This window comes from Fukomys damarensis, unplaced genomic scaffold (assembly GCF_012274545.1).
Source record: "Fukomys damarensis isolate Sample0158 unplaced genomic scaffold, DMR_v1.0_HiC HiC_scaffold_22, whole genome shotgun sequence".
Lineage (NCBI taxonomy): Eukaryota > Metazoa > Chordata > Mammalia > Rodentia > Bathyergidae > Fukomys > Fukomys damarensis.
In genome coordinates, this window is record NW_022900934.1 from 15,892,942 (window position 1) to 15,918,874 (window position 25,933).

The 25,933-nt window shown below is 49.5% G+C and overlaps 1 protein-coding gene across 6 annotated transcripts in view; it reads right to left on the reverse strand.

The window, feature by feature from the left end:
• The window catches only part of Tox2 (TOX high mobility group box family member 2), a 104,075-nt gene extending 88,497 nt beyond the window's left edge, over positions 1-15,578 (reverse strand). For 2 of the 6 annotated variants that reach the window (XM_010631444.2, XM_019208543.2), the window contains exon 1: positions 15,152-15,311. In XM_010631444.2, coding sequence (XP_010629746.1) covers positions 15,152-15,277 — 126 coding nt within the window. In that variant the 5' untranslated portion in view covers positions 15,278-15,311. Of the gene's footprint in view, positions 1-15,151; positions 15,315-15,424 lie in introns of those variants that run through there. The other 4 variants (XM_033767122.1, XM_033767121.1, XM_010631447.3 and 1 more) reach the window with 4 other exon arrangements.
• Positions 15,579-25,933: the final 10,355 nt, after the last annotated feature.

Genomic DNA, 25,933 nt, shown 5'->3' on the forward strand with positions numbered 1-25,933 from the left:
CTGAAGATGCTGCTCCTCCTCTCCTCTACACAGAGACACAGATCAAAGAGCAAGGATGCACAGCCTTCAGCTCAGGCAGGCACAGACACCAAGAGATGCACCTCACAGAGATCTAAAGAGGATACAATCAAAGCAGCACATACTGCTTGCACCGGCCCCCACGTGGGCTGTGAGAACACCCATTCTGCACAGATAAAGTGTGGCTCAAAAGATAGAGGCAGTGAGCATGGCAGCTGCAAGCTGGGCCCTGCTGCGAGTGCGGTTGCATGTGGAAGTCTCACGAGATATGTATCAGGACCAAGGAGGTGCTGGGATGGGGAGGGGGCAGAGAGGGCTGTGCAAAGGGGAGAAAGACTGGACTAGGGCATGATGGCTCAAATGGACCCATACCTATCACAACCTGGAGAAGAAGGATAGCAGATGGCTTACGGACACAGCCTCTGATGCTAGGTTGCTGGGGTTCAAATCCCAGCCTTATCGCTTTTACCCTGCATGATTTTTTTTTAAAACCAAGTCATTTTGTCTCAGTTTTCTCAGCTGGAGAATGAGCATCATTAGGATTAAATAAACTAAAATATGGAAAGTACTTAGAGCACTGCCGCACAGTACCAAGAAAGCACTCAATAATCTTTAGCTAGTCCCTATTTTACTACTGAATCCTTGCTGCAATTCCTTTTTCTGCAGATGAAAAACTGAGTGGCTTCCCACAAGTCTCTGAGGTCTTAAGTATAGGAAAGATTCCTGGACCCCCTGCCTAGTGTATGCAATTCGAAATAAAATCTATAAGTTACAGTCTATATAGAGTACAACTGAGGGCTTATTTTCTCCATGACAATGACTTCTGTACTTTGTTCCTGAAGTTTCACACATCAGTTTATCTCCAAAAATACTTTACTTCTGATTGGTGCTCCAGCTTTCCTGAGCATAACGTAGGGCATTCTTAATCTACCCACTTGGAAATCTAGCACTATGTTTAAGGCCCAGGGAGGTTAGGGAATTTGTCCAAGGCCACACAGCCAAGATGTACACAGGTTGAATCTGAGGTCCAGGATGCTGACTCCCAAAAGCCCACACTGGCTTCTTACCCTGACCATGTGTGACCAGAGCAGGTGGCCTCATGACCCTGGGTCTGGAGCCTTATGTACCCTTCAGGTAGACCTTGTCCCCGCTACTGATAGGTGTTGATGTTACTTGTTTTAACCAATAAAAAACTGGAGAGTCATGGTCACAACAGCTACCAGAGACAAGTGCTACCAGGTGCTTGTTCCTATGGAAGGTAGGAGCCACTGTCCCCACTTCACAGACGAGAATGCAGAGCCCTCCCATTAGGATCAGATCATACTTCTTCTGGACTTTTGCTGTCCACCAGCCACATGTGACTACAGAGCACTTGAAGTGTGGCTCATCCACACTGAGATGTGTTTGAGTGTAAAATACATACCAGACTTACAACAAAGCATCAATAATGTAAAAATACTTTATCAAAAATGTTATGCATGACTGGTTGCATGTTAAAATGATACTTTAGATAGACGTGGTTAACTGAAATACGTTGAAGTTAATTTCATTGGGTTCTTTTTATTTTTTTTTAAATAGCTACAAGGAAATTTACAGTCACCTACATGGTTCACATTACATCTCTGTTGGACAGTGCTGGTCTACACAGTGCCCCAGTCACTGTCTGCTCTAGAGCCAGAACCTCAGACACAGAAGAGTTGACATCAACAATAGCCAAATCCAGTTTTGTGTGTAGATGTGGGAAGACTGAGGTCCACAGACAGAGTGACTTGTTTAAGGAAAGGGTCTGATAAAGAAGAATTCATTCAGCAAATGTTGGATGAGGCCCCAGTATATTCTCTGAGTTGCATAATAAGCAGAAAACAAAATAAGGGGTCATGTGCCAGTCCAGGACTTGGCCTTATGCCAGTGTGCAGTCTGCCCAAGCCATTCCAGGGCTAGAGCACAGGACTCCACACCATAGACATCTCAATCAACAGCTCCGACCCAGAGCAGACCCACGTTCAAGCCCCCCAGTGAGTGTCACTAATGGGCCCCACCACGGCACAGTGGCCAGCCATAGCTACCAAAAGGGCCCCTGGCGGGGTGGCCGAGTAGGCACAGCGTGGTCGCATGGCAAGCCTGAATTTCTTCCCTGGTGCCACCACTGATAACTCACAGATCGACTGCATCATTGCAGATTTATGGCAAAAATTATCCTCTCTCTCAGCTCCATTTAAAGCCATTTGGAGCTCGCTCCAATCCCCGATTATAAATCTAATTGCACATTCCAAACAGACAAGTGCTCATTAAGCTTTAATTATGCACATGTTGTTTTCAACAAACATTTTCATTTGGCCGCTGTGAGGGGGAAATGGTTCCAAGGGGGCTGCAAGCGCTGCATGTGCCCGTGGGGAACTGGTCCAGGAAGTGGGTCAGGGCGTGGCTCAGTGAGGTCCCTCCCAGGGCCAGGGCCAGGGCCAGGGCACCATCAGATTGGACTCCTGACTCTGCGGCCTTCCACTTGGCTTCTGCCACAGGAGAGCCCAACAAATGCATTCTCAGCTGGTTGAGTCTGGCGCTAATGGGGCCTCTCTAGCGGTGGGGAGGTGGGAGACCCACAGCCCTGCTCCCACTTGCCCCCCACACTGCAGCAGGCACCTTCATTCTCCAGCACCATCATCCCTTCCCTCATTTGTGCACTCATTTGGCCCGAGGTGATTTACTGAGCTTGGACTGAGTCAGGCAGTGAGGAGCCAGCAGGGACCACCACACACAAGTATGGTTCTGCCCAAGCCACTCTCTGCCAAACCCATCTCCTCACTGGGGAAGAGTTCAAGTCCTTCACTGTAACATGCAAGGCACTTAAGAACCTTCCTCTGTCAGCCTTCTGCCTTCCAAGATGACCCAGACTCCCCGTATGCCCCCTGCTTTCCTGCACGTTCCTCCCACACATCCATGCAGGCCATGCAGGGTTGTGTCTCCACGAAAGCTCTTTCTCTTCCTTTCCCATACAGCTGGAGTCCACTCAATTCCCATTTGTCCCCTTCCAGAAGTCATTACTAATAACCACTCCCTGCCCAGACTGGCTGCCCCTCTCTTGGGGATACTTGCAAAGGCATTTATTGGACCCAAATGCCATAACTGATTGCCCTATGTATGACTCTTAGGATGAGCCTGATTGTTACTACCCAAGGCACCACCTCTTCTGAGGGTTGAAAGGAAGGGCTCCTGTTCACTGAGCCCTGAACAAGGCCCAAGGCCCTCCAGTCTCTGAGACTCAGTTTCCCTATGTGAACCTGGAGGAGCTAAATGGGTGAGCACATGCTGGGCCCCTCAGGAGTTCCCTTGGTTGTCAGTTTTGTGCTGTGTCTAGAACCAGCCCTCCTACTCTTCACCTGAAGAGTGACAGACCCACCCTCTCAGAGCTGGTGAAGATTGCAAGAAAGCCAGAGTGAGTGTGAATGGTGCGCACCCAGACTGGTGGACAGGGTGGTGGGAACCCCAAGGTCACTGCCCCTAGAGCTTCTGGAAATAAAAGCTCGTGAAACAGGAGTTTTAAAATGGAGATCAGGATTAATTCAGCATCTGGATGGTTGCCTGGTGTTTTAGGGCTGGAAACTCTCAGAAGGTGAAATCTACAAGTATGGAGTTTATTGGGGAGTGCAACAGTGGGGTAAAGGAACCAAGATGGGCAGAGGGACAAGTTCAGCCTGTCCCAGTGGGAACTCTGGTGGCAGGACGGCCCTGGGAAGATGCTCCAAATTGAGGCAGGGAGCCAAGCACTGTATTCCCAAAAAGGCCAGTCATGGGGTCCAGGCTCCCCAGGCTGACAGAGCACCCTTTTTCCCCTCAAGTCAATTCCTAGGGAGAGCCCCAGCTGTGGGGTACCAAGAGCAGACAGAAGCAGTGACTCAGTTCTTAGGAGGAGGAGCAGGGTGAGCTGGGACAGCATCCCCAGCAGCTATGATCATTTATTCATAACTAACTTGCACAACATCAATGCAGCGCTTGTGCACAAGCCAGGCACTCTCCTCATTGATTTACGAATATTAACTCATGCCCTCCTCTCAATAACCTTGTGAAGTAAGTTACTATTACAAAGGCTCCTATTTCATAGATGAGGAAACAAGTCAAGTGAGGCAACATAGCTAGTAAGTAGTATAGCCAGATCCGAACCCAGAAAGCTCTGCTCCAGAGTCCCTGCTCCGTGGATGAGAGGCTAAGGCACTTCTAGGGTCCTGCTCTGTTCCCTCCCACAGCTTGGAGCTGTCCAACTCCAGGCTCCTCCCCAGAAGCCAGGCTGCGGTCAGTGGTCTAGAGCCCTGGACTGCTCAGTGCTGCCAGTATTTGTGCCTGACAATTATCTATCCTCTGAGCGCTTGGGAACAAGTCCCAAAACTGATTCTTGCCAAAGACAATTAACTAAAAGCCACATGAGCATATATCAGGTGTGATTGTGGTGCAGAGAGCCAGAGTGACTAAGACAATGAGCAGCAGATGATCTGGAAGATATTTTCTCCCCAGAGCTACAAAACAAGCCCTCAATCATGCCACAAAGGACTTGTATTGTTGGGAGGGAAATATGTCAATGACAGCGTTGGATCGTGAGGCAGCTTAAAAGAGGAGGAGGAGGAGGAGAAGGAGAAGGAGAAGGAGGATGAAGTTTTGAAATTGTAATTTGACCTAGAAAGGTTTTTCTAGGTCACCTGAACTTGGCATTTCTGCGTCTAACCCCAAAACCTAACACAGACAAAGTGCCAGGCTCACTTCCTTCTGTCGGTACCAGATAACACAGGAAATGACATTGTAAACACTGCTGATATGTTTTTAGGTGTCATATCAGAACAGCTTTGGACTGGGAGTGGAGAGAATGCTGGTGTATTAGAGGCCTGGAAGCTCCAAGATCTGGATTTGAGTCCAGGCTCTGACCTTAGCTGCCACATGGTCACGGGTAGAGGTCTCATTTCATCCTCAGATTTCTGTCCCCCAAATGGGAGTGGAACTGGTAGGGTTGTGCATGCTGTCTGGCAGCATGGGTCATACTTCTGTGACTTAGAAAGGCCAGTTGCCTCCTTTCCCCTTCAGGGGCCTTCCCAGGCTGAGGGCCACCCCTCTATTACTGACCTCATAGCCTTTAATCCCAGGTCTGTGCTCTCTCCTGAAGACCCAAGAGGGTCACAGGGGACTCTGTCCTAATTCACGTTTTCTCCCCCAGAAAACAGAGAATGCCGACTGCCTTCTAAGACAGCACAAGCCACTGAATTATTCCAATTCATCTTCACAATCAAGCCACCAGGTTAAAGATAAACCATAAGGTGTAAACTGGATGAACTTCAGAGACTTCCACTATGGAAGCCAAGGCCAAGTGTTGGTAGATGGCTCACAGCAACATGTTAGGAGATACAACTATCACACTCTTGGGTCCACTAAGCCTGTGCCTAAAGGAGAAGGCCCCTCCCCAGGCCCTGACCCAAGCATGTATGATGTCCCCAGCCAGGTGCCAGGTGCCTTCTCAGAGGTATCTGAAACACAGACCAGATCCCCAGGGAAGCCTGAGGTCAAGTAAGAGTACAGGCAGCAGCATGAAGACAGTGCAGGGTGATGAGGCACCAAGGTGGAAAGTGGTCAGGTAAAAATAGGTGACACACCCTTGTCAGGTACAGGGACCAGAGTGAGCAGAAGCCACACAGCTGGGAGGATGAGAAACCTGGTGTCCATTTTGGGGGGGAAATGTCTACATGTCAATAAGGTGATACTGAATGGGATGGAGGAACCAACATGTACTGAAAACAAACAAATACGGGTAAGTGTTTAAAGCAAAATTCACAGAGTAATGGGAGGGATGCCCAGATTTGCCAGAAAGTAAAGCATTCTGTGAAGCAACAATTAAACAGTGTGGTAGTAACATAAAATGAGAACTTCAAGTCGATGAAACAGAGTAAGTACGGAAAGGTTCAACTAGGTGTGGAAACACTGATTAAAGAGAGCACCGAGTTTATGCCAGGTATCACATGATATGCTTTACACACGCTATTTCACCCAATCCTTCCCACAGTCCCAGGCGGGAGATATTAATACCCAATTTACAGAGAAGAAGAGCAGCTCAATCTAATCAATGTGCTCATGGGTCACACAAGTTGCAGGTGCCAATGTTAGACTCTTAACTCTGCTGAAAGCCATGCTTATAGCAACCATTCTAGTTTGTCTCCCCTTTCAGAAACAAAGAGACAAAGACCAATCATTTGATAAATAGAATGAGGACAACTGAGTTAGCCTGTTTAGAAATATTGAACTAGATACTCATGGCAAGAAACCCACCCAAAGGCACTCCAAATGGATTAAAGAGTTAAGTGTAAAAGTCATGTTAGGAGGAAACAATAAAAAAAAAAAGAACAGAATGTTTATCAGATCTGTGGAGGCAGGATGACTTCCCCAGCCCTTGAAGCAATCACAGAGGGAGAGAGATTGACAGATTCAAATATATATGCGTTAATATCTCCTGTGGAAGGAAGCATAATAAAACTGAAATGAAAAGGACATCAGACTAAGAAAATATCAGCACCAACTATGAGACATTTAATATATACCATGTAGAAATGGCTCCGTCAAATTAAACAGAAAGTAAGATGCCGATAGACAAAAAGACATAAGATTCAAACAGAAAAGTCACATGAGAGGCAATATTCCAAGAAATAAATGCACAGAGGAAACTGCACACTCGATTCAATAGCAAGTGGAGAAATGTACCTGAAATAAATCTGCAATCATGACGCTAGAATATTTCACACCATTACTGCCATGCAAAATAGCTTCCAGTTCAGTGGAAAGCAATATGGTAGCCACCACTTGGCAGAGGGCCAGCTAGAATCAGACAAGGACTCGAGGGCCTTCCTGGAGACCCATCATTCACTACATTGCCTGTTTATCACAAGTACACCAAGTCTTACTGAAAATAGTCTTTTGTCTTGAATGCTGGGGATGGTACCAGTGATGGACAGAGTCTCCATCCTCCTGAAGCTTAGGGTCTAGTGAAGGTGACAGGAACGGGAATCAGAATCTGGGTAAGTGACAACATACAGGGGACTGGGCAGGAGCCACGCTGGAAGACTTCAGAGAGGAGGCTGCTTCTCAGAGCCCTGCCATAGGAGAAGACAGGGCACCAGCTGGAAGGAAGACCGCAGTAGGAAGAGCCTCCCCCAGGGCCTGGAGCCTGAAAAGCCCCATTCACTGAGGAGGGAGGCAGTGAATGATGAAACAGAAAGACACACAGGGCCATGCTGGGCCAAGTTGAGCGACAGCCCAGAACGTGAGCCGTGTTCTTCAAGGAGAAGAATGGGCTGGAGAAGATGAGGCTGGAGTCTGCCTAGGAAGCCAGACAGAAGTGGCCGTGATGATCCAGGGCTGGGACCAGGCAACAGGATTGTGAGTGGGGCCTGGGCAGGGAAGAAGCATCTGGTAAAGCAATAAGTAAAACAATATGGCAGAGATTCAAAAACAGAAATTTACTCTGATGGCTACCGTGGGAGCAGGTTGGGAGCCAGAGTAAAATCACAGTGGCTCCAGTGTGTCTTGCAGAATCCAGCGCTGAAAGTCTCAGAGATGAACGATCATTGCCAAGAGCAAAGGCTCACCCCAGAGTCAGAAACGGGGTGGCTCACCCAGACTACAAACCCTAATTTCCTCTCCTTGGTCACACACTTCCTTCTGATTTCTTTTTCTGATGAGTCATAATTTTTTCTTCTTAAATTCATAACAAACATGTTTGAACACCTAGCCTCCCCCTACCCTCAGCTTTAACCTCTGCCCTGAGCCAGCAGAACCCAAGTTAACCCCAGGAGACTAAGATGCAGGCTGCCAAGGAACAAAGAGGAAACAAGAAGCTGCAGGGCCTATGGTGGTGTTGGCAGCTGTCAGAGGCTCCTGTGGACCTTCCCAAGCCTAGGAGGAAAATAAGCGGCTGCTTACAGGTCCGTAGACCTCAGCCAGAGCCCATAAAGCTTCAGAATCTGGAATTTGTTTGGATTTCAGGAAAATGATGAAATGCACATTCCACTAATTATGTAATAGCTCAGTGGGGTCCAGGGCAACCCCTGCAATCAACACATTCATAAATCTGCAGCAGAACAGAACAGAAGGAAGGATATTGACATGCATGGATTAAGGTTACAAAATGCCACACATGAGGTCAGGCCAGGGTCAGGGCCAAATGAGTTGGCATTGAATTTACAAAACAACTTTTGGTTGCAGAGCTTTCTGGATTTTGGATAAGGAATTTTGAGTATAAATCAAGGGCTGGGTATACACGTAGCAGTCTTCTACATTGGGAAACCATCCTTCTGTATATACACTGTACAGATGAGGAAACTAAGCCTCAGAAAGGTAAAAGGAAATGCTCATGGCCTCATAGCTGTTAAGTGATCAACCTGGAATCTGAACCTAGGTCTGGCATCTTTCCCTAGACCCTCATGGATTCCTCCAGGAGGCTGAAATAACAGGCAGAATACTTCACATTATGGGAAATGTGAGCAGCACCAGATGTTGGCCAAGGGCAATGCAGCCAGAATGGTACTGTTCAGGTGGCTGAGACCTCTGAGGCAGGTCCAGGACCATCCAGCCATCCTTAGAGGTCCAGAGCCTTCAATACCCTCAGCACCCAGGATCCATCCTTCTGTCTTCTGCAGAGGTTGTCTGAGTACCTACTTTGTGCCCTGAGGATGGTGCTGGGATACACTAAGGATCCAGGCAGACACGGTTCACACCCCCACAGGGCTCAGAGTCAACTGGGGAAGGCAGGAAACACATAAGCAAAGGCACAGAAGTAGCTACAAATGGTGATAAATGCTGTTAAGCATAGGAAGTGCAGAGATTAAAGAAGGAAAAAGGTCTCTGGAGGTAGCACTTAAACTGAAGGAGGCTTGAAAGAAAAGAAGGGGTCACCAGGCAATGAGAAGGGGCAGGAGGCCGCAGACACAAAGTCTCTGACTCAGCAAGTGGAAAGCTCTCTTGATGGGGAGGAAGGACGTGGCTGGAGCGGAGCGATGGGGCCATGGATGCAACGTGAGGTCTTTGGGACAATCCATACTAACGTGGGAAGCTCCTGGAGGGATTCTGTAGGACAGTAACATGCCCTGGCTCCTATTTTAAAAGATGATTCAGGCAGCCATGTGGAGGAAGGGTTCCACAAAACTTGATTCTCCATTTTCTCATCTATAAAATGGGTATATAACAAACCCTACAAAAAAGCATAGCCAAGGGATTTTGGCATAGAGTTGACTCTCAGAAGGTGGGAGGATAAAGATTGAGTTTTCCTACCAAATCACAAACCAGGAGAACCCAGTGGTAAGTCCCACAGAAGTCACTTCCCTGACTAAAATCCTTTGAAGGCTCTCTGTCTTCAGGAGCAATGACCTTGTTCCAAGGTCCTGTTTGCTCTGGTCCCTGCAGATTTCTCTGGCCCTATGCCTCACCCTCCTGCTGGGCCTCCTGTCTCACGCCAACTGGGTCACTCTTGGACAGGGCCAGGCCCTTTGCCCAGAGCACAGGTGTCCTTTACACCCGCGTTCTCATCAGTCCCTTCTCCCGCCCTACAGACCCTAGATGGCCATCACCAGGGCAGCCCCATCCCGAGCACAAAGTGGCTGAGAGTGTGTGTGTGTGTGTGTGTGTGTGTGGGCTCTAAATGTGCACAAATGTGCCAACAGAGGACTGTAAAGAGCATAACCACAAGAAGGAAGGGACCTGCTCTGTCCAAGCAGACAGTGAAGGCTTCCATGCCTTGGGTTTCAAAGTACTCTGATTTAAGGTGATGCACTAGTTTTCCATGGCTGCTGTAGCAAATCACCACAAACTCGGTGGTTTAAAATAATACAAATTTTTCTCTTACATTTCTGGAGACCAGAAATTGAAAATCAGTTTCACCAGACTATAGTGAAAATAGCTGTTGTCCGGGGCTAGCCGCACAGGAGGCTCCAAGGAAATGTGTTTCCTTACTTTCCCAGCTTCTAGTGGTGCCTGTAGCCCTTGGTTGTGGCCCCTTCCTCCATCTTCAAAGCACATCATTTCAATTTGCTTCCATCTTCATGCTGCCCTCTCCTCCAGCTCTGATTCCTTCTGTGTCCCTTTTATAAAGACACTGCAATGACCCTGGGTCCACCCAGGGTTGTCTCTTAACTACTGCAAGCATCCCTTCTACAAGACACTATAAGCTTCCAGACAACTGATTTCTCTGGACCCGGATAACTGTCACCTCAAGAGTCAGCAGGGGCTTCTGGCCAAGGAAGATGAATCGTGGCACCAGCATCCCCAAAGAAATGTGAGTCCATCCCTGAGTTCTGTGGCCCTGTGACCACCCCACAAACCTGAGCAGTATGCTTTGTGCAGCTTGAACCCCTTCTCATTGTTAAGCCAGTTTTTATTCATGCACTCATGGGTCCGTGTAGTGAAATCATTTCTTGAGTATCTGCTTTGAATTAGGTACTGTTCTGGGCACCTGGGAAGGATGAATGAATAAAGATCTCTGGAGCTTATGCTCTTGCCTTGGAGAAAGCAAACAATACTCATGGTAAATAAGTAGTTTCCACAGTAGCTAGAAGGTTATACATACTAAGGGAAAAAAGGGTCCGGCAGGGGAATCAGGAGGACACACCAGTTTAAACAGGTGGTCAAGGTGGGCTTCATGGCAGAAGTGACCATCGGGAAAAGACTAGAAGGAGGTGAGGGAGTGAGCCAACCAGGGCTGGGGGAGAGCATTCTATGTAGCAAACAGTCCGTGCAAAGGCCCTAACGTGGGAATGTGCTGGTGTCAACTTGGCCAGCCAGGAGATGGCAGGGTGGGCAGAGCAGGTAAGGGGGAGGGCGAGGGAGGCAAACGGGACCGAGCATACCCTATAGATGGCACCGTGATTACCCCTCCCCAGAGAGAGGAAGCCAGCATTTTTTCCACAGCCTTATCTGATGCTGTGGTTGGCAGAGCCAGCGAGGGCAGGCGTGAGGGCTGCATAGTTCGGCACATCTGAGGAACCTCAGTGGGGCCCCAAGGCAGCTGACATCCGCTTGGCCTGTGGCTTCCGCCTCTCAGGTTGCCCTATGTAGCTGCTATTTTTGCTTCTGTTTGGGGTTGTAGGGAGAGTTCCACTGTGCAGGGCATGGGGGCAAATGGAACAAATGGAAGAGACCGTTTAAATGTTCCAAGGGAACCCAGGGACATTTACTGTCCAGCAAGTGCAAGAAGGAATCTGTAATGTGTCATCCTGTTAATCCTCGTGGCTCTGCAGCTCACAGAAATTAGGTGGCTTGTCCAAGGTCATAAGCAAATCAAACAATGAACTGAGGATTCTAAGCTAGTCCATTAGGTCTGAAAAGCCTTAATTTGCAAGTTCTTTGCATCTACTGCCTACGTGATTGTTTCCCAAGCAGACACTCTCTGCTTTCTGGTCTTCCAACAGGCATGAGAATAAAGGTACACTGCCCGTGGGGGTGGTGTCCTCCAGGGCATCACAGCACGGACAAGAGGACGAGGTCACGGACAGAGGGGCGATCAGAGAAGATGTCTAGAGAGCTGTGACATCAGGACCATGCCTGTGAGAGTAAGCAGGAGTCAAAGGGGTACAGGAAACACACTCTGGACAAAGGGGCCTGCAGACAAAGAATAACTGAGGGAGGTGAAAGCGTGATGAGAGAGAGGGGGCATGGTTGGGGAGGAGGCAGAATGCTGCTGGCTGTAAACATGAGAGAATTTTAGTGCCCAGCCTTCCAGGAGGATGTGCAAGGTTTCAAACAGATCCAGTAGGTTTTAGAGGAATCCAACAGAAGGCTTTTAAAGGCCTAGGAGAGATACAGGCATATCAGGAAGCTCCTAGAGATCTGGATGGCTGTTTAAGAACAGACTCTAAGGGGGAAGGGTGGAGGCAGGGAGGCTGGGAGAAGGCTGGTGAAGGCACTGGTGTGATAGGTAATAGGGGAGCAGGGAGACACAATTATTCACTAAAGGCACAGCCAACCACGTGTGCAGGTATTGAGGCAGGGAGAAGGCTCAGGAAGACTCCTGATCTGTGGCCTAAGCAAGGGGTGAACAGTCATGACTATTAAGACGGGCAAGATGCAGGAGGGCATGCAGGGTGTGAGGGTGAGGCAGTGTGAGTCAAGAGAAGCCATTCAGAGAGAGGTGCTGTCTCCTAGGGATGAACCCAAAGAAATGAGGATGTGCCAATCAAAACCACCTTGGACACGAACTTCCTCCTTCATTATTGAAGGGCTATTGCTCCCAGGGCCCTGTGGTTCCTCAAAGAGAGGTAAGCAAGGTGCCTACAGGCACACAGCTAGAAATCCAGGCAGTAAAACTGAAAACCCAGACCCACTGACTCCTACTCCAGTGCTCATCTACATGAGATGCCCAACAGGAGGACACCCTGAGGGCCTCCCTGGAAAATGGCTCCCCAGAGTCTAGGAGAAGCTAGCAACTCTATCCTTGATTTTGTAGGCCTTCGTTAGTGACTGACCACAGCTGTGAACATTCACTGGGCCTTTGGCCAGAGATGGTGACACTGGGGAGCGGCCCTGGCTGTGCCTGAGCTGCCTCCTTCCCTCTTCTGCTCCTAATTTCATTATTTACTGCTTGGTTAATGCACAAGGCAGAGGGGGAGTCATCAGCGCCCCCTCCAGCCCCAGAAAGGATGTTAATCTTAGGCATGGTGTTTGCCTTCCTCTGGAGGCTCCCATACCCCTGCTTTCCAATACAGCAAAACAAGAGGAGCTGGGGGACCAGCCTAAATCACATTTCTAAGGAACTCAGTGGCCAAATGAGTGCAAAAACTTGCCTGAGATGACTCAGTGGCAGGAGGAGCCCTATAAGTTGGGTTCCCTGTCGCTGGATACCTTCCTTCTTCCCATAAGTGTTTAGTGGGTACCTCATACATGCTAACCTTATGTCCACCAGACACCCTGAGCCCTCACTGAAAGCTCGCAGGAGCCAGGCATGGTGGCTGTAATCATAGCTACTTGGGAGGCTGAGACAGGAGGATCACAAATTCAAGGCCAGCCCAGGCAACTTATGGCGACCCTGTATCAAATCAAATTTTTAAAGAGCTGAAGATGTAGCTAAGGCTGTGGTAGAGCATTTGCATAGTGTATGCAAGGCAATGTGTTCTATTTTAATACCTACAAAAAACCTTCCCTGGGTCTCTTCCCCACAAAGGGAGAGCATGTTATTTACTGAGAACTAACAATGTGTTTTATATTGTACACGTTGTCTCCTATAATCCTCCCTAGCAACCTGCCATTTTGTAGGATAGACAGGTAAGGTAACCTGCCCAGGTTCACACCGACAGCAAGAAACAGTGATATCTCAAAGCCGGGTCTTAAATGGGGCCCAGGCAAGGGGCTTACATGGGATGCAAATTCTCCAGCTACTCCCCTCCCTGGGCCATCTCCTCCCCTCCTAGGTCATTCTCCCCAGCCCAGGCTCTCAGCCCACAGGTTATCAAGCGTGGTCTGAATACTCTGGTTTACGGAGCAGCTATTCTCCCAAGACGCCACTAACACACAGCTGCTGGCCGATCATCAGTAAGTTAAAACTGAAGGTCAACCCATTTCAAGATGGCCAGGAAGTCCTTCAATGAACTCACTCTGAGCAGAACAGAATCTCTAACCTTAGGCGCAGGGAAGGCTCCCAGCCACACATAGGTGCACATACAACACACGCCCTGCTGTGTGCCTTGACCTCCCCCTGAGCAGAGCCCATGTCATCGGTCATTTGTTCATCCATATATTTAACATGTACGAAGGTCATAACCACTTACTAGGCCAAGTGTGCGATAGTGTGTACCTGTGTGTGCACTTCTACGCACATACACACAGGCAGCCATCACAACACAGGAAAATAGGAATCGGTGTTCTTGTTTTATGGATGAGGAGACTGAGACTTGAAAGGTGTAAGGCACTTGCCCCATGTCAGACTGTGTTGGTGACACAGCCAAGATCAGAAGGCAGCACCTGACAATCATTTCCTCCTGGCCAGCTGGCTGACTGCAAAGCCTTCCCTATTGCCCTGGGCCCACTGCCTCTTTCTTGCTGTCAGACCCAGTGGGTATTAAGAGGAAATCCTTCCAGGAGGCGCTAAAGCTGCTATTTCTTGGTCTCTCTGTATCTCTCTGTCTCTGTCTCTGTCTCTGTCCCTGTGTGGGTGTGTGTGGGTGTGTCTACCTGCCCCCCACCCCATTTCCCTGCAAGTTCCAAATGAGAGAAGCAAGCCTGAGCAGGCAGGTACTGTTTCGGGAATGCACATGCATGAAGCCAGTTTTCCAACAATGACTGTGATAAATCAGAGCACCAGAAGAGGTCAGGCCTCCTGATCTGATGAGCACGGAGCTGTCAACAGCAAGGAGCACTGCCCCTAACTCAGCCAACTCCCAGCACAGCACAAGCAGCCTCCCCAGGGACAGCTGGAAAGTGCCATTCCTGCTAGGTTTCTGCATTCAATATCTCTTCTGCTTGTCATGTGGATGTGTCTGCCCTACAGCTGTGACTGTGCCCTTTCTCACTTGTTGCTGTCCTTTTCTCTGCAAAAGAATAGTGAGTGGACAGAGATCTCAGCTGGTTAGTTTTCAGTGTGCTAACCTGACAAAAGGAAAAGTGGCATACCCCAAATTAGGGAGGAATTTTCCTTACATCCCAATCTCCAAGATTCCAAAGAGGCAGCCCAGACTTTGTTCCTGACAATGTCCCCAGCTTCTCCTCCCGACTCCTGCTTTCTTGCAAGGCCCATCCCACCCCTCGGCCCAGATGCCTTTTGGGATCCTACATACCACGGACTATCGCCACCACAGTTCTCACTGTTCCTAGTCTGAGTCATGCAGACACCCCATACACCTGGATGGGCCCCTGCATAACGTGCTGAATGAATGGATGAATGAATACTTCTGGGCACCAAGACTGGAGGCTGACCCTGCTCTGTAGCGCCAATCCAAATCATCCCCAAGATCTTTTTCAGGAAGGACCAACTGCAATTCCTGCATCCTCCAAAGCTTCTTCATTCTAGAACGTAAAAGGCACTAATCCATGTCTCTGTCTATTCCCACCCAGTATCATCCATCTTCACCCTGCAGCGCCAGCCTGACCACCTCCACCCGATGAGGCAGCGGCCACCACCACTTACCTTCTGCAGAAACACACCTGCAATGCACCAGCGTCTTCCAAAGAGAAGGAGCCCGACTCTCCTTCCACAGAAGCCCAGGCAGTGAGAGAACGCGCCTGCGACAGCCTCTGTGCGATTCTGCTGCATAATCAGCAGAGAAAGAGAAAAAATGCCAGAAATAGCAAGCTTTATAAGCCCTCCTGACAACTCTTGGTCCTCTATTGGCTGGAGGCCCGGCACCCCCGCCCCCCATCCCATTCCTACAAGGTGAAATGGAAAAACCTGTTATTTAACCTCTTTTATCAAAATCCATCTTCTATCCCAAATTGGGCCTGCCTGTTGGGAGCTCCTGGTGGCGGTCCCCACACCAGATCTCAGGGAGCAGAAGGGGAGGCAACCCCGATATACAGAACAGCTCTGCGTCATTTGTGGCTTCAGAGTCGTCCCCACTCTCCCACGCTGCTCGGGAGCCGGTGCTGCCCAGCAAGGACCTTCGGAAGGCAATTTGGCAGCACCTGTCAACGAGTGAAACCTGCATGCAGTTTCATGTGGCAATTAGACTTCTGAGCATCCATCCTGCAGAAATACCTGCACTCGGCGTGGATATGTGCTTTAAGATGTTACTTGTTACAGAGCGTTGGAGGCAAGCTAAGTGTCTGATGCCAGGGTCTGGTGAATTAGCTGAAATACCTTCATTCTGTGGAACGCACTCAGATGAGGATGGTCTGTAGGTGCTGGCGGGGAACTAGTTGGAAGAATCAAGGACATGGTCTGGCTTTTACAAAAACAATAACTGTGCATGTGTGCATACGCATTGCTAAAGGTACCGAGCGGGTAACAGCTGTTTCCCTAGGGAGCAGGAGATGGAGGTGTTTTCAGTGGCTGCTTTTTTCTTTCTCATCTTGTTTCATTTTTTTCTTTTGCACAAGCATGTATTACATTTGTAATTTAAAACTAAAACATAGGCACCTCCCCTGGTCCTTTGCCACTCCTCTGAAGCCAGCAAGCCAAGGGCCAAGATCACCCACTACAAGGCTAGATTGGGCCTGGGTACCGTGCTGGCCCAGGCACTGTGGATACCACAGTGAATCCCTCCCTGGCCCTCATACAAATGCAAGTAAATGAGGGTTTGGTGAAGAAGGCAGGATTTGGAACAAGAAAACTGGTTTCAAATCCTAGCTCTGACTCCTGGAACAGCTGGATTCCCTGAGCCTCAGTTTCTTCATCTGTAGAATGGGGAGAAGGGTACCTAGTAAGTGTCATGTACTGTGCTGAGTGTTGTTAAACCAATTTTACATTTATGGACATGTCAGAAGCAACAAAGGCTCTGGGAAAGCATCTCAGTCTATCCAGGACTGAGCAAGAAGAGTTCCGGGAAACCTTCCTGTTACAGATCACTTACAACAATAAGAAACTAAGTGAAAAGATGGGCCAGGGAACAGCAAATGCCATATGATGAAAGGGGCTGCTCCCCAACGTGCCCATAGAAGGGAGCCAGGTAGAGAGGGGGATTAGAAGCCTCCAGATAAGAGAGTGTGGCTTGTTTAGCTTTCTGTGCTCTTCCCTCCACCTACAATGCTTTTCCCCAGCTCTTCTATCAAATAATGGGCTTCTTCTTATCCTCCCCAGGCTGTGTGGAAATTTTTCTCTCCAGGCAGCTCTGCTGAGCCCCCACTGCACCTGTACTGTTCCTCACAGCGCGCTACTCAAGCCCAGGGCTTCTGTCTGCCTGCCTGGATGGGTTTTGTTTCTGTTTCCTGTTCATCTTCCTTGCTGAGCTCTGAGCACCTGGGTGGCCGAGACCGTGTGCCTTGTGCATCTCTGGGTCCCCGCACGAGGCCGAGCATACAGTCTTCACTGAATGAGCAGAAAGTGTACGTGACCTGCAGGTCCATGGCCAAACCCAAGTTCAGGGAGCCTGACTGAAGAAAAATGAGGCACAGATTTTGTACCGTGATATAAAGATGGGCGAAAATGTCAGACATAGTCATGACGTAAAAGCATACACATAAAGCTATGAGGGTGGTAGGAGACTGTGTATGTAAACTTAGGATGGGGAAAAGTCTAAGTCTAAGTCCAGATTCCTATGGGCAAGGTTATTATCATCTCATTATTTATAAGAACACAGAAGTGATAATAAAATCCACTGATACAGGATTGGTGAAATAGATCACAGTTCTCTGTACAGAGGGATGCTACGCAGCCATGAAAAAGACCTCGCATTTATTGATGTGGAACGGAAGCCCTTGTTGCTTACTGAAGGTAACACTTGCTAACCAGAAGTCAGTGATTCTGAAAAGGTACAGGAATAAATGATTGTCACAGAGATGTTCTGTAGCCTCTGCCTTCTCCCTGCTCCATAGAGGCCATGCTTCCTGGTGCTGTTAACAATGTAAGCAAACAGGGCACTGCCATTGCCCCCAGAGGCAGCCTCATTCACCTCGATGAGAAATTATGGTGTCAGAGAGATGGCTTATAGCTAGGGGCCTTGGAGTGGCTGGGTGAGAGTAAGGGCTTCGTGGAAAAGGTACTGCTCGAGCTAGGGTTTGATGGAGGGGCAGAGGTTAAGTACAAGCTACGCCTTGACTCACAATGGGGTTAGAACCAGAGAGACCCATTTGAAGTTGAAAACATTCTAAGTCAAAAATGCGCTTAAGACATTTACCCTACTGAACAACATAGCCTACCCTACCTTAAACATGCTTAGAACACTGACATTCACCTACAGATGGGCCAAAAACCATCTCGGACAAAGCCTATTTGATAATAAAGTATTGAAAATGTCATGTAATTTACTGAATACTGTGCTGAAAGTGAAAATAAGAATAGTTGTTTGCCTACTCCAAGTACACTTTCTACAGAATGCATATTACTTTCATACCACTGTTAAGTAAAAAAAAAATCCTAAATCAAACTGTCTTGAGTCTGGGTAGAGAAGAGAGGCAGAAACAGGCTAATTGGGGACAAGAACAGAAATCCTCACACTATTCACCCAGCACTGACTCCCCCTAACCCATGGATGTGCAGCTAAGGAGTCTGCAGGAGCTCAGCCCAGGGACAAAAGATTCTGGACTTGGTTCTCCACCTGGGAGAACAGCATCCTGGGACTGTGTTCATGTAGGTGGCCAAGAGCTTCTGGGCTGTGAGTTGTTACCCAAGGAGCACCAGCAGGCAGGACTGCGACAGGAGCATACACCTGAAGAAGGTGTACTCCAGACCCAGTGCACCTCTGTTTGCCCTGAACATTTGGGCCAAGGCACCCAGTACATTCTGGAGAGGGTCTTGTCTCTATAGACCCTCTGCTCAGCTGTTTTTGGGGTGCCGCCAGGGAGGGGTCCCTCTACCTTGATGGGCCTCAGCACTTTTTGGTTTTAGTTTTCAGATTTTGAGGTGGCTCAATGGTTCAAAACAAAGAGAGATGACTCAGCTTCCTGTGGAGGAGCTGCAGCATTCTGGAAAAGATATTTTAGCTTTAATGTTTTTTTGGCCGTAGAAATAGCTCATCCAGGCTGTCTGATTCTCTTAGACTATGACTATTCCCAGAGTGAGGGACCAGGTCAGCGGCCAGGTTCTGGGGACGGGATTGAATACTGGTCCTACCCTCACCTTTCCGGACAAGTTGGACAAAAGTATATGCTCTCTGAGCCTCTGTTTCCTAATGAATTGCCGAGATGGGACTAACAGTTCCTCCTCAGGGTTACTATGCAAAGCAGTGTCACCTATGCGAAGGTCCAGGGCCTGGCACAAATGAAGTGGCCCAAAATCATCACTGTTAAGAGCAACAGCCATCATGCTGAGGTTCTATGGAGGCTAAATAATCTCGTTTAATCCTCACACCCGCATGGCACAAATCCTCATGTTATAGATGAGGAAACTGAGGCTCAGGGCTATGAACTGACCTGAGCTTCTGTCTTTACATTCATGAGGGCCTGTACACACCCCCCAAACCAACTTACAACCAAACAGTATAAACTTTTTCCTCTGACACCCTCAGCAGCCAAGTACACACCAGCCTCTCACTTTCTATCTGCAAAATGGGGACAAACATTCTGCAGCCGTGAAGACGACTCAGTGAAGCTTCATAAACCTTCCACCACATTGAACTATTCCTTCTTCTGATCCAAGAAGGGTTCTCAAAGAGTAGAGTGTTCCCTGGATGATTTCCCTAAGAAACGCACGATGCTGTTAAGAACACTTCATCACGGGTCTCGAGAAAACGCCAAAGCTGAGCAAGGGAGCAACTTCATGCAAATATTAAGAACACACCTTGAAATAACCCTAAATCTAAGCTGAGCAAGGGAGCAACTTCATGCAAATATTAAGAACACACCTTGAAATAACCCTAAATCTTTGCCCTGACACTAATTTGAACACACACATACACACGCACACACACACACACACACACACACACACGCACGCACGTGAAAACGCCAAAGCTGAGCAAGGGAGCAACTTCATGCAAATATTAAGAACACACCTTGAAATAACCCTAAATCTTTGCCCTGACACTAATTTGAACACACACATACACACGCACACACACACACACACACACACACGCACACACACACTGCACAGAGCAGGTGAACACAAGGTAACCCACGACAGCCCAAAGCCAATTCCTGCCCGCTCCCTTGTCTCACCCTGAGGGAAACGCTGACAGAGCAACCCCAATAGTAACTGACTAATTTTACACCCTGTGATTACCAGGGTTGATTTCCATGGAACCTTCCTTTCAGAGCACCGAGAACCTCTCAGGAACGGTAATTGCCAAGTTCAATTTTAGCTCTGTCATGCCCAACCATCGGTGCTAACTAAGGCGCTGCTTCATCGCCAGGTAAGCTGGTAATGAAGTCGGCTTCACAGCTTCCTTTCACAATATTGTGATGCCCGTCAGCACCTGTAAGTGCTGAGAAGCTGCGAGCTTCCATTAAACAAATCTCACCCCAGGTCATCGCCAGGTAAGCTGGTAATGAAGTCGGCTTCACAGCTTCCTTTCACAATATTGTGATGCCCCGTCAGCACCTGTAAGTGCTGAGAAGCTGCGAGCTTCCATTAAACAAATCTCACCCCAGAGAAGTGACTAAAGCCGCTTTGTGTGTCTGTGGGTCCCTGTCTGGATCCTCACACCTACTGGGATGTCTCGGGGCCCAATCCCAGTGCCTCCTCCCACAGAGCATGGTGACCAGAGGCCGAGCTGCCACACCCTGAGGATGCCCTGATCCTCTGCAGTCACCTCCACCCTTCCTCATCCTGCGACCTGGCCAGGTCCCGTCCTGCTGGTGTTGATCCCCATCTGCCATTCATTTTCCAGACCAATCAGTAATGTTCTTGCCTCCCCAAAAGAGTAACTCCACGCCTGCTCTTCCCATTCAAAAGCCTTCATGGGCCCCCCACTGTCCTCAAGGTGAAAGTCCTCATAATTATTTTCTTGAAAGGCTCCTCATCGTGAAGCCTGGCCAAGCCCTCAGACTCGCTTCCTCCATCCCTCTGTCTCGGGCCCAGGCCCCATGTATGCCTGGCCCACACTTTCCAGGTAAGGGGCCCCTCCAACCTCATCTTCCACAAGCCTTGGCTCCCTGTCCCTCCAACATCTGCAGAACATCTGGGCAAAATCCCTATTAGTCACGCCATGGAAACACTGGCTGGATCTTTGGGCCTCATCACAGAAATTCCCCACATGATACTCTCTGGGCACTTAGTAAACACCTACTGTTTACTAAGGCACTGGCACTGTCTCCTTTTGAATCCTCAAAAAGCCTAGCAAGATAAGATTGAATGCTTCTTTTTCCGGGTGGGCTGACAGGCTCAGAGGTTAATTACACTCTGGAGAACAGTTTCTAACTGTGGGGTCAGAGTTCAAATTTAAATACTAACGCAAGACAGGGTCCTCCTGTCTGACAGTGCAGGTAGACTTGTCCCCCAGCCCCCCGGTGTGTCCTCATTTGGGGGACTTACGCACAGTGCCACATTCCAGCCTCTTTTTAAAATGCCCCACTGGGTGCTTGCCTAGCTGTCACAACACTGTGCATTCAATTCCCAGTGGAGAAAAAAAAAAGTCTAGTAAAATGCTTCTCTGTCCTTGGCATCGATCCCATTATTAATCTGCACCGCTCACCCCACACACATATGCCCTCCCTGTCCCAGTTCCCACAGCAGAACCACACTTTGGGCACAGCTCAGTGTGCATGACTTCAGCTTTGACTACGGTATGACTTCAGCTTTGTCCAGAAATTAACAGGAACTAGAACTGGGTTTTATCCTTTGTTTTTGCCCAGCTTCCCCTGTCCTGATGCGATGAAGTCCCTGCAGAAACTCTACCACAAAAGAAGTGCAATTATTATCCCTATTTTGCAGAGGAGGAAACTTAAGCAGGGAGAAATTAAGCAACTCCTTGGTCATGAACAGCGTGTAACTGTCAGAGACAGGATTAGAATGGAGGGCCTGTGCCCTCCTGTCGATATTTGCTACAATTGTGCTACACTATCAGCCATGTCGCTGTCTCCTTCATTTGACAGATAAGGGCACTGGAGTTCTGATAGACACTGAAGGTCTGCCCAAGCTGGGCCCCGGTCCATTCTGGAGCTACACACAGAAAGTAAAGCCACACTTCAACTTCTGTCTAAGGAAAAACATTTTTGGAGGCCAGGACCAGTCCACTCCTGCCAAGGAGCCCAAGGAAACCACAAGGAAAAAACACAAGTTCTGCAAACCTGCCAGACTTCAACCCACCTCAGCTGCCCCTCCACCACACCCTGGATCCCTGGTGCTGGGGCTGGCATCACAGACCATCCGCCACATGGGGAGCTAACAAATGCTCTTTTCCGTGCACAATGGGCAGCTAAGGCCCAGCTAAAGGCAGTGTGGAAATAAGTTCTGCAGCATGAAACGTGAGTTCAAATCCGAGTTTGGCCACTTACTAGCTGTGAATCTGAGGAAGGATCTGAGGCTCTCTCTGTCAAGCAGGGTATGGATGCCCCTCCTTGTTGGATGTCTGAAGACTGAAAAGGCCCCTAGCCCTCCCTCCCAGAATACATTCACTTTAGATCACCCTGGCAGCTCCTTCCAGCATACCCCTTAGGAGACAACACAGGGAGGAGCAGGACAGGGGGCTTTGATTCAGCTCACCTCATGTGAGACATGCTTTTGGGGACAAGTCTTTAAAACTAAAATTGATAATAAAAGTTGGAGTTGAACAGAAATCTAAAGTCAGGAATGACTTTTCAAGAACGGTCACCCTACAATGGGGGAAGTCACAGTGGCTGAATGTGAGACAGGCCCTTCCCTTGGCCATCACTGGGATGGCTCAACCCACGTGACACATCCTGGTTGCCATGGTTTCTGTTTATTCTGGGGAAGACAGCTCCCCTGCCATCCCATCCTGGGAGGGGAATTGTTTGTTTCTCTCACTGTGTAGTCACCAGGGTCCCTGCATTATCCTTGGCCACCCACAGGCAGGAGCCACCATGCACATGGGCAAAGGCTCTAGAATTCACTCAGGCCCCCCAGGCCTCTCTGCACCTGGCTCACATGCAAGGGACTGGACCCCATTTCCAACTGAGAAACCAAGGCTCTGGGCTGGGTGGCAGCTTGTCCGGAGTTTCAGAGTGACATAAGGAAGGAGCCAAGTTTCGGATTTAGGTTTGTCAGATTCATCCTGTTTTTCCGATCTGTTCTGGCTCATTTACGATCAGAATCCTGGCTCCCTATAACTCTAGGCCTTTCCCAAAGCCTTGAGAGAGCTTACTGGAGTCTCTGGGGACCCAAAAGGCAGTGCATGGGTGTCAGCCATCAGCTCCCCAGGGACTTGATGTCTGGGTGCCCCTTCCAGCCTGGCCCATGGACACAGAGCTGGCTGAGGGCTAGGGGTTAGGGGTTTTGGCTGGGGAGGAGAGTTCCTGAGCAAAGCCTTTGCAGGCCTTCCTGCTGGAACCTTCCAGGACCACTAGCCAAAAACACTAAATTCAAGCCACTTTATGCAGCACACAGCCCCCGCTTATCTCACACTCAGTCCTCCCCAACTCCTGTGCACCTGAGGCCCCTCACTGCCCCTTCACCGTTACTCCAGCTCACCTGCTCTTGTCCTTTCCGGTGCTCAAACCCCCTTCCTCCATAGGGATTTCTTGAGACCTCACACTGAGTCCTAACCTCTTTCTCCTCCCCAAGTCCACAAAACAGCTGCCTCATGAGAACTGCCCATGGGAAGGTCGCACCCTACCTCCCACCTGAAACTACATCACATGAGGTTATTCAGGGACTACTGTGATCCAAAAATTCCTTTTTCAGCCTCAGCTGCTGCAACTGGCAAGTCACTGAGTGCTCCAATGTGCCAGCTCCCACATTTCACAGGGCCTTTGCATGTGCTATGTTTTTTGTCTGGAATACTTTCCCTTTCCTCACCACCCAACAGCTCCTCGTCTTCCTGTAGTTCTCCCGCTGACCTTCAGACCTGTCCTGCTTCCACTCTGTTTCAGCACAATTACTCACTGGACAGAGTAGACACCACAAAAGTACAGCATGAGTTCTATCTTGTTCACCCAGCGTCCCTGCCACTGGGCCTGTCACACAGCAGGGGCTCAATAAATGTGTGTGTGTGTTATCCAAAAGAGCAACAGCAGCTGTGGTAGATGCCAAAGAAGGCCAAAAATTGTCCCACCACCGTCTACACATCCTCTGCACTGTGACGTGGATGCTCTTCTCAAGGGAAGGGATCTATTTCTTGATTGATCTATTCAATTCAATGCATTGAATCTGGGCTTGGCCATGTGACTTTATTTGGCCAATCGGACCACACCAAGTGTGATGCAAGCAGAAGTTTAAAAATCTCCGGGCCACTGGGCACCATGCCCTCTTGCTGACTGAGAAGCCTGGGAGCCCCAGGCGGACAAGCCCAAGCTAGCCTGCTGGAGGCGACTGGCACAGCTCAGCCACCAAATGCCAGACATGTGAGTGAAGCCATCCTGGCCACCCAGCTCCCAGCCAACAGCTGGCTGACCACACATACCGGAGAGCATCTGCTGAGACTACCAGCCTGCCAGAAAGACTTCCAGACAGCCCGGGGAACTGGGCGCCATCGCTGCTGTTCGGCCACTGACTCGGGTGGCTTGTTAGACAGCAAAAAACAGCAGATGCAGGAACTAACAGAACGTTTGCCACGATATGCTCACAGCCAAAGACGTGTCCGCCCTACGCAATGTCAAGGTGAAAACAACAAAGGCCTCTCAGAATCTGGAAAGCAGCCATGGAGAGAGAGTCAGGCCCCTGGGGCTGAGCCCTGCTGACCCAGAGAAGCACCCACTTCTGTGCCTAGATCTCCCCATCTCTGCAGCAGGAATAGCACATCCTGAGCCAAGCCTTTGCAGGTAGGTGGGCTGGTCTGAGTCTAAACTGGAAATACAGGTGAAAAAAAATCATCCAAGGGAGCTGAAGATCCTGCATGTGTGCGGACATATGGTGCCAAATGAAGACCATGACCTCAGAGAAGGCAGATTCAGGTCCATGGTCCACTCTCTTCCTTACAGGCTGTGTGATGTTATGCAAGTCTCTCAACCTCTCTGCGTTTTCAGGTGCCATCTCTGACATACTAACACATAGTCTACATGGCTGGTGTGGGAATCGAATAAGACAATTTGCAGAAGACACCTAACATAGTGCCCAGCACATAGTAGGTATTCAAAAAACAGCTTCCACACCCACCACACCAGTGCCATTTACACTATCATCTGAGCCCCACTGCCCAGCTTGGCAGCCACCAGGATCAGCATCTTGTGCCAAGTGCCAACTTATGGCTGCAGCTCGTGTGACATCCTGCAGGAGAGGGACCTGCGTGAAGATGCGTGAGAAAGAGCAGGACAAGGCCAGCTTCCACTGGGAGAGGAAACTCGAGTGGGGCAGAGTGCAGACAGCTGGAGATCTCTGAGAGCTGCACCCTCAGAGCCCAGCCTGGGACACGGAGGATGGAGGGGCCAACACAAGGGCTCACCGCAGTGGCAAGGTGCCCGTGTCATCTGGCTCCTGGACAGCAGTACCGTTCTGCACACACAGCTCCCCAGTTCGAGATCCATGCTCTGGAGCCTGGTGCTTCACGTCCTCCCATGGCTTCCACGGAGTCAGTACCCATCCCAACAGTCTGAGCTTGTTCTGCGGCCAGTGTTCCCTCCCGCTTCTCAGTCCTGCTTTACATGATGCTCCTTAGGAAGAGAACGGATGCTCCATGACAGCCGCAGACAAGGATCAAAGACCGAGACAGCCACAACCATGACCTTGTGAGCTCAGCGCGAGCTGTGCCCAGAGAGGAGAAGAGGTCTGCCCAGGGTCGCACAGCAGCCCACATAGGGGCGCTGCCTCTGGATCCACATTTCCAGGCCATTCTCAGCAGATGCCTGTACAGGTGCTGATGGAGGCCCGAGCTCTGCTTGTCCAGACTGTGTGCCATCTGCCAGTGGCTGTAACGCTGGTACCCCCAACTGCCCCTCCTATGGGAACTGCCCAAGCTGACAAGAGGAAACACAGAAGGCATCCCCCACCCCCTTTCAGCAGCCCAAACCACGGCCAATGATAGGAGGAAAAAGGGCCGGCCTGGCCTCAGGACAGGACTCACTCTAAGGTACCATGTGCACTGCAGGTCTCCCACGGGATCAAGATGACTCCCTCCCCAGCCCTGTCCTGCCCTCTACTTGCTTCTCCTGAGACCATTTCCCCTCAAGGCTCTCTCACCAGAATCCTTTTCTCAGGCTCTGCATCTGGCAACTCAGCTTAACACAACTGCCTTCGTGCTCAAAGCGAGTCCTTTCACCAGCA